This window comes from Ranitomeya imitator, chromosome 4 (genome assembly GCF_032444005.1).
Source record: "Ranitomeya imitator isolate aRanImi1 chromosome 4, aRanImi1.pri, whole genome shotgun sequence".
In the NCBI taxonomy this organism is placed as follows: Eukaryota; Metazoa; Chordata; class Amphibia; order Anura; family Dendrobatidae; genus Ranitomeya; species Ranitomeya imitator.
In genome coordinates this window covers 32,455,598-32,469,141 of record NC_091285.1, presented here as the reverse complement: position 1 = coordinate 32,469,141, position 13,544 = coordinate 32,455,598, and the positions used below count along the sequence as shown (strand labels likewise).

Here is a 13,544-nt window from a genome sequence, read left to right as displayed (position 1 = left end):
ATATTTCAGTTTTTCTTTTTTAATAAATTTGCAAAAATTTTTACATTTCTGTTTTTTTTCAGTCAAGATGGGGCGCAGAGTGTACATTAATGAGGAAAAGATGAACTTTTTTGAATTTACCAAATGGCTGCAATGAAACAAAGAGTGAAAAATGTAAAAGGGTCTGAATACTTCACGTACCCACTGTAGATAGATAAATAGATAGATATAGATATGATAGATAGATAGATAGACAGATACAGTAGATAGATACAGTAGATCCATACACGATCTAAAAATCTATTTGATCTAGACTCAGTAATGATGATATTTTTCTGTATAAATGCATAATTAGCACAAATTTACAGTCAGATCCAAATAAAGCAAAAAATGAAATTACACTGGTAAAAATAGTATTAAAATGTAATTTAAAGATATGTAATTTTTTTTTAAATAAAATTGAATGCTCTCTTTCCTTTTCTTTCTGTATATAATATTTCACACATACCATTGATACAACCTGTACAGCCAACAGGTGGAATTGTGCATCATGATGAGCTTTGGAACTGCAAAGAGCCCAAATATTGTTCTTGCACATAGGCCCTCTTATATATACACACAGTCATGATGGAAATTCTTCTAAAAAATTAAGTATTTCTCCCAGAAAATTATTGTAATTACACATATTTTGTTATACACATGTTTATTTCCTTTGTGTGCATTGGAATAACACAAAAAATAGAGAAAAAGGGCAAATTGGACATAATTTCACACAAAACGTCAAAAAATAGGCTGCAAAAAATTGTTGGCATCCTCAACTTAATATTTGTTGCACACCCTTAGGAATAAATAACTGCAATCAAATTCTTCCTTTAACCACCAACAAGCTTCTTACACCTCTCAACTGGAATTTTGATCCACTCTCTTTTTGCAGACTGCTCCAGGTCTCTAATATTTGAAGGCTCCTTCTCCCAACAGCAATTATAAGATCTCACCACAGGTGTTCAATGTGATTAGATCTGGACTCATTGTTGCCACTTCAGAACTCTCCGGAGCTTTGTTTTCATCCATTTCTGGGTGCTTCTTGAAGTATGTTTGGGGTCATCCTGCTGGAAGACCCATGACCTAGGACGCAAACCCAGCTTTCTGACACCGGGCACTAAATTGTCACCCAAAATCCTTTGGTAATCTTAAGATTTCATGATGCCTTGCACACAGTAAAGACACCCAGTGCCAGAGGCAGCAAAACAACCGCAAAACATTATTGAACCTCCACCATATTTTACTGTAGGTATTGTGTTCTTTTCTTTGAAGGCTTCATTCCATTTTCTGCAAACTGTAGAATCATGTGCTTTACCAAAAAGCTCTATCTTGGTCTCTTCTGACTACAAGATGCTTTCCCAGAAGGATTCTGGCTTACTCATATATTTTGGCAAACTGCAGTCTAGCTTGTTTACGTCTCTGTGTCAGCAGTGGGGTCCTCCTGGGTCTCCTGCCATAGCTTTTCATGTCATTCCAATGTTGACAGATACTTTGCACTGACACTTATGCACCCTGATCCCGCAAGACAGCTTGAATTTCTTTGAAAGTTGATTGAGGCTGATCATCCACCATCCAAACTATCCTGCGTTGCAACCTTTCATCAATTTTTCTCTGCCGTCCGCATGCAGTGAAATTAACTACAGTGCCACGGGTTGTAAACGTCTTGTTTATGTTGCGCGCTGTAGACAAAGGAACATCAAGGTATCTTTAGATGGACCTGTAACCTTGACATTGTTGATATTGTTCAAAAATGTTGACCATTCTCTTCTCTTCATGCTTAGTGTGGCACACACAGACACACAATGCAAAGATCGAGTCAACTTCTCCCTTTTTATCTGGTCAGATGTGATTTACATATAGCCCACACCTGTTACTTGCCACAGGTGACTTTGTATGAGCATCACATACTTGAAGCAAAGTTGTTTACCCACAATTTTGGAAAGGTGACAACAATTTTGTCCGGTTCATTTTGGGGGTTTTGTGTCCAATTTGTCTTTTTTTCTCTGTTTTTTGTGTTGTTCCGATATGCACAAAGGAAATAAACATGTGTATAACAAAACATGTGTAACTGCAATCATTTTTTGGAACAATTTCAAGGGTGCCAACACTTTGGGCCATGACTGTATATATCATCGTGTTACAACAGCTTTCAGTCTGGGGTAGCTCGCACACATTATTGTTGTTGTTACCTGCACATGATCTCATGTGTGAGCAGAACGCGGCACATTTCGGGGTTTTTATCTTGTCCTTCATAGATGATAGCCTGCACAGAGAGATAATATAGGAAAATAGGTGAAATTCAATGGAAACCATCTATTTTTTTCACTCTATATGCCCATAGAAATGCTGAAATCTTTGAAGTATAATAATAATAATAATACACACTCAATTTCTGAAAATATTTCCAGGAGGAATAACAAAGGAATGGCACAAAGAGGAGCTGTAATTATTATATTATGGAGAATGCAAGAATTTACTTGATTGACATTGTGTAATAAGGGTCAACGACACAACAAATGTGACTGTCATGGTTGCCCACAGCAAGCAATCATTGTGTGCGGCTTGCATTTCTTATAGCGCCCTTTTAAAAAAAAAAAAAAATGTAATCGGTTGCTATGGCCAATAAAGGCAGTGATAAATGATCTTTGTCAACTCTTTACTGTACACATTCTAATAAAGTTATTTAAAAAAAGATGTGTCCAATCAGAATACACCTCTCATTTCTATGAGGCAGGCTGTGAAATGAAAGTAAGATTATGATTGGTTGCTACGGGTAACTCCATCAAAGACCTTTGGCTCCATTTTTTCCTTTATAAAAAATGGTTCCTTTGTACAGACGGGAAACAAGTCGATGCCTTAATAACTTTCTTATTGTTATAAAAAGCAGTTTCTGAAGTGAAATTGTGAGCAGTACAGGAAACACTTGTGCGTTACAATACAAATTCCTCCTCCTCGGCCTTTTTTTTTTTTTTTTTTCACCACAATGCAATAACAAGCCTTCTAATATACACGCCGCACAATAAAAAATATATTTTTGTAACTTTGTTGGGGTTTTCAAAAGAAACAGTTATTGTTATAATAAAAAAAAAAATCGGGTTTAATGGCGGGATCCAGAAATAGAAATGCCTGAAGTTTAACCTCTCGCATTGTTATCAGTGACTGGTAGGAAAAAAAATGAGCAATTGTGGTTATATATCAAAGCGTATAACAAACACAGTAAAGTCAAAAGAAAATAGACTAGATAGGGACGGCGCTGAACCCGGGGCGGGCGATGGATTGTGTCTTTGAAGTGGGCGAATAGAAGTGTATTGCCAGTTATTAACTGGGTCAGCTGTCGACGGATCGAAATCAAAAAGCCAATTATTAATTCTGAAGTTCTCATAAATAATTTTATGACTAAAACTGCAAAATAAATCAAAGATTGGAGACCCCAAACTGGCCGTACGTGGCACTATATGGCACCACAGAAGGGCGCTTGATGTTTTCATTTGATTTGAACCTAGAATGAAAGAGAACATCCACCAAAAACATATGAATGGAGTAATAGCAGAGCGCACCGCGCCGGACAAAGTTTGGTGAGTGTAGTTTAATTGCCATTTTGTCATTTGGTTACAGCAGTCCCTGAGAAGTTACTTAAAAAGTCACTAATATGGCAGTAGATCTTGTTGTCATTGGGAAACACTTTAGGAGGAGAGGAAGGAAGGAAGGAGGGAGGGATGGAAAGAAAGAAAGAAAGAAAGAAAGAAAGAAAGAAAGAAAGAAAGAAAGAAAGAAAGAAAGAAAGAAAGAAAGAAAGAAAGAAAGAAAGAAAGAAAGAAAGAAAGAAAGAAATGGGGTAGAAAGAAGGAAGAGAAAGAAAGTGAGAAAAAGAAAGAGGGAGGAAGGTGGGAAGAAAGACAGAAGAGAAAGAAAGAGAGAAAGAAAGAGGAAGGGAGGGAAGGAAGAGAAAGAAAGAAAGAAAGAAAGAAAGAAAGAAAGAAAGAAAGAAAGAAAGAAAGAAAGAAAGAAAGAAGGAAAGAAAGAAAGAAAGAAAGAAAGAAAGAAAGAAAGAAAGAAAGAAAGAGAAAGAAAGAAAGAAAGAAAAGGGGGAAGAAAGAAGGAAGAGAAAGAAAGAGAGAAAAATAAAGAGGGAGGAAGGGGGAAGAAAAACAGAAGAGAAAGAAAGAGGAAAGGAGGGAAGGAAGGAGAAAAAAAGAAAGAAAAAAAGAAAGAAAGAAAGAAAGAAAGAAAGAAAGAAAGAAAGAGGGAAGAAAGAAGGAAGAGAAAGAAAGTGAGAAAAAGAAAGAGGGAGGAAGGTGGGAAGAAAGACAGAAGAGAAAGAAAGAGGAAAGGAGGGAAGGAAGGAGAAAAAAAGAAAGAAAGAAAGAAAGAAAGAAAGAAAAGGGGGAAGAAAGAAGGAAGAGAAAGAAAGAGAGAAAAATAAAGAGGGAGGAAGGGGGAAGAAAAACAGAAGAGAAAGAAAGAGGAAAGGAGGGAAGGAAGGAGAAAAAAAGAAAGAAAAAAAGAAAGAAAGAAAGAAAGAAAGAAAGAAAGAAAGAAAGAAAGAAAGAGGGAAGAAAGAAGGAAGAGAAAGAAAGTGAGAAAAAGAAAGAGGGAGGAAGGTGGGAAGAAAGACAGAAGAGAAAGAAAGAGAGAAAGTAAGGAAGGGAGGGAGGGAAGAGAAAGAAAGAAAGGAAGAAAGAAAGAAACAGAAGGGGGAAGAAAGAAGGAAAAGAAAGAAAGAGAGAAAATAAAGAGGGAGGAAGGGGAAGAAAAACAAAAGAGAAAGAAAGAGGAAATGAGGGAAGGAAGGAGAAAGAAAGAAAGAAAGAAAGAAAGAAAGAAAGAAAGAAAGAAAGAAAGAAAGAAAGAAAGAAAGAAAGAAAGAAAGAAAGAAAGAAAGAAAGAAAGAAAAAAAGAAAAAGGAGGGGAAGAAAGAAGAAAAGTAAGAAAGAAAAAGAAGGGAAGAGGAAAGAAATAAGGGAGAGGAAGAAAGAGAGAGAGAAAAAAGAGGGAGGGAGCAGAGGGGGAAGAAAGAAGGAAAGGAATAAAGAAAGAAAAAAGGAAGAAAAGAAAGAAATAAAGGGAAAGGGGAAGAAAGAAGGAAGAGAAAGAAAGAGAGAGAAAAAGAAAGTGGGCGGGAAGGGGGAAGAAAGAAAGGGAGGGGGAAGGAAGGGAAAGAAAGATGGAAGAGAGGGAAAGACCGAAAAGAAGGGGTGACTGGGGACAAAGAAGGAAGAGAGAAAGAAGGAAAAAAGTAAGAAAGAAAGAAGGAGTGGGAATTAAGAAGGAAGATTAATAAAGAAAGGAAGTGGTTGTGACACTTATTTTCCACTAAATTTAGGAAGGCAGAAGGAAGAAGGAGAGAAAGAGAGAGAGAGAAAAAAGAAAGGAAGGAAATAGTTTCAAATGAGAATTCCTGAGTTAAATAAACCCAAGGCCCGCTATATATTGGCCATGTCGTAGTGGTGTGTTATTATTAGTACACATCAGCCATGTATGCCCTTCATATAATACGGCTCTGGCTAATAAAGGGGCATGCCAAAAACATGTTCAATTCTTTCTACTGTACACTAAATGATGAAAAAAAGAATTTTTTTAATGATGAACAGTAATCTAGGATTACATACACCAGTTCCTTATAATTCAAGACTGAAGTGCTAGACCACACAATAGGAATTCTCTTCTTGGGGGACACGAGCTAAAATGTTGTTGTAAGGAACTACCTGGTTCACGTAGTAGCAGAGTTACTGGTTTTTCGTACAGGCGGTTGTATCTTCATATAGAACAGGTGTGGTTTACCGTTTACTGTTCCTCACTTTTTTGCATGTCTTTCTTTGTGGAGTGGCAGTGCACTCGGTTGGTTGCCCCATGCTGTTTCAGTAAGCATGCAAGGCTTATAAAGGCTTACTACCTAAAGAGATATTGTTAGCTGAATCATCCTCTTAGATTGGATGACAGTGAAACATCGTCAACGAACCGGGCAGATCTGAGCGTTTTACAAGAGGATACTGCTAATAATTGTATATCTCTTCCAAGCGAGTGGCATTTGATCGCTATGTTAAGCTTACATTCCCAGCAAGCATCTTATTAAACATTTGTTATGAGAGAACAATGCACCTGCAGCAGACAGAGAGTGAAAGCGCTGACATTCCTGTCATGGCTTCTCCTCACAGCTCACACCTCCTGATCCCAGAACCAAGTCAGACTACCGACAAGACATGGGCAATTTTCCTTTCAATTCCGACATCAGAGCACAGTAAAAACATGAAACTGTAACACGTCTGGAGACCCAATCCACTTTACACTGGCACATGTGTCTTTTTATTCTGATGTTTGCTGTATGACGGCAAATCATGGAATTACAGTGTCAGACAGGCTCACAAAGAGACATCAAGCCAGGGGGTGATTGTAAAAGTTAATGATACAGACAGTCTACTGGTATAGGGGTGTTTAATCATGTTCAAAGATAATTCTTGGAAAATTAAAAGTGATAGATGACAGATATATAGAGCGAAGAAAGAAACAGAGAAGAAAGGAAGGAAGGAAGCAAGAAATAAAGGAAGAGAAAGAATAGAAAGAAAGATGAAAAAGAATGAAAGAGAAAGAAAGAAAGAAAGAAAGTGAATGAAAGGAAATATAAAAAGAAGAAATAAAGAAGGAAAAGAGGGAAGAAACATGTTACAATAAATGATAGATAGATAAATAGATATATTTATGTTCAAAAAGCAACAGACAACACTTCAAAAGAAAGAAAAAACGAAGAAACTAGATAAAATATTACATTATAGATAGGCAGAGACAGATAGATAGTAGATATATAATAGATAGATAGATAATAGATAGATAGATAGATAATAAATAGATAGATACATAATAGATAGATAAGCAGATAGATAGTAGATAATAGATAGGTAGATAGATAGATAGATAGATAGACAGATAGATAGATGATAGATAGATAGATAGATAGATAGATAGATAGATAGATAGATAGATAATAGATAGATAGATGATAGATAGATAGATAGATAGATAGATAGATAGATAATAGATAGATAGTTAATAGACAGATAATAGATAGATAGATAATTAATAGATAGATAGATAGTAGACAGATAATAGATAGATGGATAGATAGATAGATAGATAGATAATAGACAGATAATAGATAGATAGATAATAGATAGATGGATAGATAGATAGATAGATAGATAGATAGATAGATAGATAGATAGATAGATAGATAGATAGATAGATAGGTAGATAGATAGATAGATAGATAGATAGATAGATAGATAGATAGATAATGGATAGATAGAAATTAAATAGATAATGGATAGATTCATTGCCCGCCACTATGGACTTTTAAACCACTCTTCTTTTGCCCTTCTTTAGATAGATGATTGCAGTTTACTATGTATTAGGCCTCTTGTATTACTTACTAAACTGCCCAGAGAAAGTATCTGCTACCTCAGGGGTGTGTAGTTCGGTGACTGGCCAGTACTGACACACGAGTGCTATGTATTTTTCATATTGTGTTAATTGTCAGAAATAGAACATTCCTTTTCAGTACATGTGAATTACTAGAGACACTTGTTGTTGTTCTACTCTTCCATTCTGATAATCTGTGATGAGGTACATTATACGGCTGCTCTGCTGCACCCGGCAGTGCTGCTACTGACAGTATTGTACTAATGTAATTATAGGTCAGTTACTGCGATCCAGGCCTGAGCACTGCAGCCTGTCGTAGATATGACATCAGCCCTGCTATGACTAATAAGGGGCTCTTTGCTTGGGCACATGATACTATCAGCTTCTCTGCATCTGACCGGTCTCACAGTGTATTATTCTGTTATAATCCATCTCTTTATTTCTAGCCAGAAGATACTGAAATATCCAGAAAGACATTTTGAAAATCATTATGGTCCTATCTGTCAGAATTAACTTCATATATCTTTGATCTTCAAAGCTCTCAATGATACTTCTCTAGCACAGAGAACTGTAACCCCTCTGCTATGCTCAGCTCTCCCAAGGGAGTCCCCTCCCCGTACATCGCACTACTACTCCCTTTTTGAATTTACACTCCAAGCATCATACCAGCATTAATGGAGTTAAAATCTTTCTCCTCTCTGTGTGTAAACTTTAAGATGCAATTGCAAAATCCTTTCACTTCCGACAGGAACCTGATATATCAGGCGCTGTTTGTAGGTAGCTTCATACTTTACCGCTGTTCCAATTGTCCCTGTCCTATGGAAGATATATTGGAATATATGGGCGTTTTATTACCCCAAGTAATGTTTACCTGCAGTCAACCCCAAAATCCCATTACCCCCCTATTTTGACTCACAATGGATCCTGGAAGTTGAGATATAAGGAGCTGTTTGGTGGTTGCCTCATATTTTATGTTCTTATTCTACCTTTGCCCATGACATAGAGAAAAAAAAAACAGATATTTTATTATCTCAAATAGCAAAAGACAAAACCCCAAGTTCAGACTGGCCCACTGGACAATAAGAGAAATCACCAGGTGGGCCCCCCAAGCTCTAAATAAGAAGTGCTTGGAATACTTCACTTAAAGCAACTTGTATAAACAAGGAAAACATCTAATCATTCATTTAACTACTCAGTTTATTATCATATATGAGCATAGGAACATTTAGGAACAAGGGTCAGTTGATATTAGCTAAAAAATGGGCCCCAAAGAATCAATGTCACTGGTGTGCCTTTTGAACTCCAGTCTGACACTGCAAGACCCCATAATTCACTTGACCCCACGGCGCTGTATTTTCAGTGTTTTCTTCATATTACCAGCTGGGTTAGCTCTAAATTATGAGGACCATGAGACAGCTCCCTATGCCTCAGCTTCCTGGGCCTCTGTGTGCTTTTAGCAAAGGATAAAAACAAAACAATACCACTCCATACAGAAATGGGGTTTTTTCTGCGGGTCAAATATATTTTGCCTTTTCATGGGGGATTCCCAATATTTTTTTTTCCAGTACCCCTAATGGAATGATGGAGAGAACAATCTATGCATTATAGTTAAAGGGAATCTGTCACCAAGTTTTTGCCACCTAATCTTAGAGCAGCATAATGTACAGACAGAGACCCTAATTCCAATAATGTGTCACTCAATGGGCTGCTTGCTGTATTTTTGATAAAATAATTGATTTATCAGCAGGAGATTATCCTTAGAGGACTAGTAAGCCTGCTGCCATGTAGTCCACCACATTCATTAGCTGATTATAACCACACCCCCACCACTGATTGGCAGTGTTCTGCCTATGCACACAGGAAGTTGCCAATCAGGGGTGTGGGCGGGGTTACACAGAGCTCAGCATTCCCAAAACTAGTAGATCTGGGCAAGCAGCCCAGTAAGTGATACATCACTGGAATCAGGGTTTATTCACCTACATCATGCTGCTCTCAGATAGGATAGCAAAAATTGCTGACAGATTCTCTTCAAACGTGGAGTCAAAGTGTCGTCATCAAGAATGATATCTTATGTTATCACCAAGCAGTAATGGCACCCACCACCTGGCCAATTGCCTTTGGAAAGCAACTCTTGCCCATTTCAGGCACACTGGCGGGCACGTCAATGGGAAACAAATAAGACCCTACACATGCCAGATTCCTGCAATTCACCAATTTCATTTTTGGAGAAGACATGATTCTATTGTAACCCCCTATGAGAAAAAATGGCGGAGAAGAAGTGAATCACTCATACCTATCTTACTAAGGCCCAATGGGCAGTTTTATGGTTTGTTTCTCTTTATAGAATATTTATTCTCTTTGTTCATAGAGAGCTATTGGAAGATAGTAACCAGTTGGTGCAGAAAAATGGCGGAATATAAGAACATACAGATATTCTCCTGTTAGATTAATCGTGTGAGTTTAATTGCAAGACCCGTCTGTTGTTTAGCTCGAGCTTCTCAATTAGCACGATTTAGGCTTCGTAACCTATGGACACGTCTTTCAGCTAATTAGCGGATACACAGGATCCCATTACTGAGACCCAGTGAAAAAGAAAAGGACTATAATTACCAAACATACCCTAAGACATAAAATTCTCCACCCCCAAAAAAATTGAAAACAGTTCTTGTTACAATTTACAAACTTTTCCGCCCAATCTAAAATCTGGAATGGACAGTCATTATTGCATGCTGGGATGGTATAGTATCTAAGGAAATCGTATGACCCTCCCCAATCTTAAGAATGGGAATGAGGAAATTCTGCTGATGTTTTTCTTTTTTCTTAAATTAAGGCTATAAGTGAAAAAGTGCGATCCAGCTCACTCACGTTGAAGTAGTGAGCGAATCATCGGATCTCATGAAGAATTACTTGGTAGCCATAGGAATAAGGTAGGGATAGCCAAACTTTTTTTGGATAAAAAATTGGAAACATTGTTATTTGTAGAATTAAGTAAAACAGAACATACCAAGTACTATCGAAAAATATTAATGTCAGAACTTTTCCCACGAATTTCGAACTGAATCTTAGTCCTTACTGATGGATCACTCCAACAGTTATGATCCTCCTTTTGTGAGACTGTTTTCTAAAAGGAGGATCGAAACTGTTGGAGTGATCCATGAGTAAGTGATCAGTTGCTAGGCTCCTTTCGCACAGCGTTTTTGCCCACGTTCATTGGTCTTGTCGGGACGGACCGGGCCATAGACTATAATGGTGCAGGCAGAGTCAACGTGTGCTCTGATGTGCAGCATTTTCGGGCGTATACGCCTACTAGAGACAGACACCCAGGTGGAGAAGACTGAGTCTTGGTGTCCATCTCCTGTAGGTCTATACACCCAAAAATGATACATGTCAAGAACACACACTGACTCTGTCGGAACCATTATGGTCCGTGGAGCTGTCGGTGGATATGCCCAAATCCTGTTTTGCGGGATGTAAGCCTCAACTGGACCAACGAACGTGAGCAAAAATGCTGTGTGAAAGGAGCCTAACGACTGAGAATTAGCTTGAAATGCGCAGGAAAATCTGTCATATTTATATTTTTCTATAGCACTGCGAATGTTCTGTTTTACTTAATTTTAGAAACAAAAACATTTGCAATTTTTTTTATCCAAATAAATAGCTGGATATCCATATCTTATTCCTATTGAAAAAAAGGACATGTGTAGCTGAAATGTTGCCATGTTTGCTTTCTGCATAATTTAAGGTAACATTTAAGGATGATCTGGTGCCTTTGGAAATCTAAAGGAACATGTGCATATGTCGGTGAAGACATTTCTGCATCTCTTGGAAGAAAAACGCAGCAGCAAAAAATGTGCCCCGTGTGCTGTCAATTTGCTGAATGCCTGCGGCCAGGGGAAGTTGCTGGGTGGCCGCAGGCATTCAGCGATATCAATTTTTTTTCTCTGGCCCTGGCACACGTTAAGTATTTGATGCAGAAATGTTTGCACCATTTCTGTATCTCTTGGCAGGAAACAGGGAAGAGCAAAAATGTGTTTTTTTTGCCTAGTTTTTCCTGCATTTTTTTTACTTGTGTTTTTGAGGCAGATATTTCCCGACTCATTATTATAGGTGAAACCTGCAGCAAAAACGACAAAAAGAACTGGCACGTTGCAGATTTTAAGCAAAAAAATAAGCAATGTGTGCACAAGACTCCATTCTCATTCACTTTGCTGGCATCAAGAATCGCTGGGGAAAAAAAACGCAGCAAAAATGGAACGTGTGCACACAGCCTTACGGTTGTCATTCAGTCTTATGACTTTGTTTTTTTTTTTTTTACTTAAGCAAATCTTTTCAAGGTGTATGGTAATATATAAAATGAAACCTAACTGCTATCGACGTTATGAATCTGTACGGCAATCGTAAAAAAAAGAATAATAAAAAAAAATAATATTGAATAAATGAAAAAGAAAAAAACAACAACCATTTAATTATAGAGGATCTAAGCTTTATTTGTAAAGGATATATAAAAGTTAGAAGAAAAAAAAGAAAAAGTATTTGCAAATATAGCAAAGTGTTGGGAATGTATAACTACTAGCACATGTTAAATTAAAAACTGCGGCTTTGTGTAAATGGGAAGGCCGTGCAAACCCGATGGACCTTTAATCCTAAGCTGCAATGGTTTTCATTACAGTCACATTAAATAGCAATGATTATCTTGAAAGCGCGCAGCTCGCAGTTTTCGCAGCCAGGTCTCCCCTGAGGACCGTTCTGCAATACCCAGGGTAAGATGATGTCATACCGGAGCCGGTGCAGAATGGATGACATCACCCATTGTAAAGAGAAACAAGCCACACTCTGCATTATCGCTAGAAAATACAGGGGATCACATTACCGGCTGGAAAACAGAACTGCAGCCGGTGTGGAAAACAGGACCCAAGAGATTGAAAATTAGGAGCAGATTAAAATACATGTGAATCAGCACAGCTCTCAGCGCCACTCTCACATTGCCATCGAGTCTATTATGTGCGGAGACCTCGCTGATGTTTATAGCCGCGTTCGCCATGGGGCAGAGGGCCAAAAGCAGTCATGAAGTTTCACATAAAAAACAAAAATACAACCTACGTTGCATTGTGTCAGTAAATGATAGAAAACCTTGATACAATATTCACACACAGCTAAACTCTCATAACCAGGCACATTTTATTTAAAAAAAAAGACATCCGTTTCCACCATAATGGAGCTTAGAGGCTGGTAAAGGTGCTAGGGTCCACATTCTTCTTCAATTTAATTTGATATAATACAATATTTAATTTAAACCGGGATAAGTTTTCCAATACAGTCCCAAATTATTGTGAAAAAAACCCATAAATAATTAATATATATAAGAATTACTAAAGATAGAATAGATAGATAATAGACAGATAATAGATAGATAGATAGATAGATAGATAGATAGATAGATAGATAGATAGATAATAGACAGATAATAGATAGATAGATAGATAGATAGATAGATGATAGATAGATAGATAGATAGATAGATAGATAGATAGATAGATAGATAGATAGATAGATGATAGATAGATAATAGATAGATAGATAGACACCCAGGTGAAATTTCTGCTGTATGCAGATGACCTCGTGCTGTTATCACCAACTGAGAAAGGCCTCCAAGATCATCTGAAAATCCTAGAGACCTTCAGCAGCACATGGGCACTGCCAATCAACGAGAAAAAAACTAATATCATGGTGTTCCAGAAAAGAAAGCAGAAACCCACTGGCAATCCTACCTTTATGATAGACAACCGTCCACTTACTGAAACCAACAGGTACACCTACCTGGGCCTAGAACTCAGCCAGTCAGGGAGCTTCAAGCAAGCCATAGAGTCACTAAAAGACAAGGCATCCAAAGCCTTCTATGCCATCAGAAGGCGTCTGTACCACCTCAAGGCACCAGTAACCGTATGGCTAAAAATTTTTGACTCCATCATTGCCCCAATTCTTCTATACGGTAGTGAGGTCTGGGGCCCAGTCTCATACCCAAACTGGTCAAAGTGGGACGCTGGGCCGACAGAAATATTCCACCTAGAGTTCTGCAAGCATCTTCTCCAAGTCCATCGGAGCACATCAAA

The 13,544-nt window shown here is 37.8% G+C and overlaps 1 protein-coding gene across 2 annotated transcripts in view; it reads right to left on the bottom strand.

The window, feature by feature from the left end:
- EBF1 (EBF transcription factor 1) overlaps positions 1 to 13,544 on the bottom strand; it is a 439,027-nt gene that overhangs the window by 403,934 nt on the left and 21,549 nt on the right. For both annotated transcript variants that reach the window (XM_069763497.1, XM_069763496.1), the window contains exon 5: positions 2,211 to 2,284. In XM_069763497.1, coding sequence (XP_069619598.1) covers positions 2,211 to 2,284 — 74 coding nt within the window. The remainder of the gene's footprint in view (positions 1 to 2,210; positions 2,285 to 13,544) is intronic.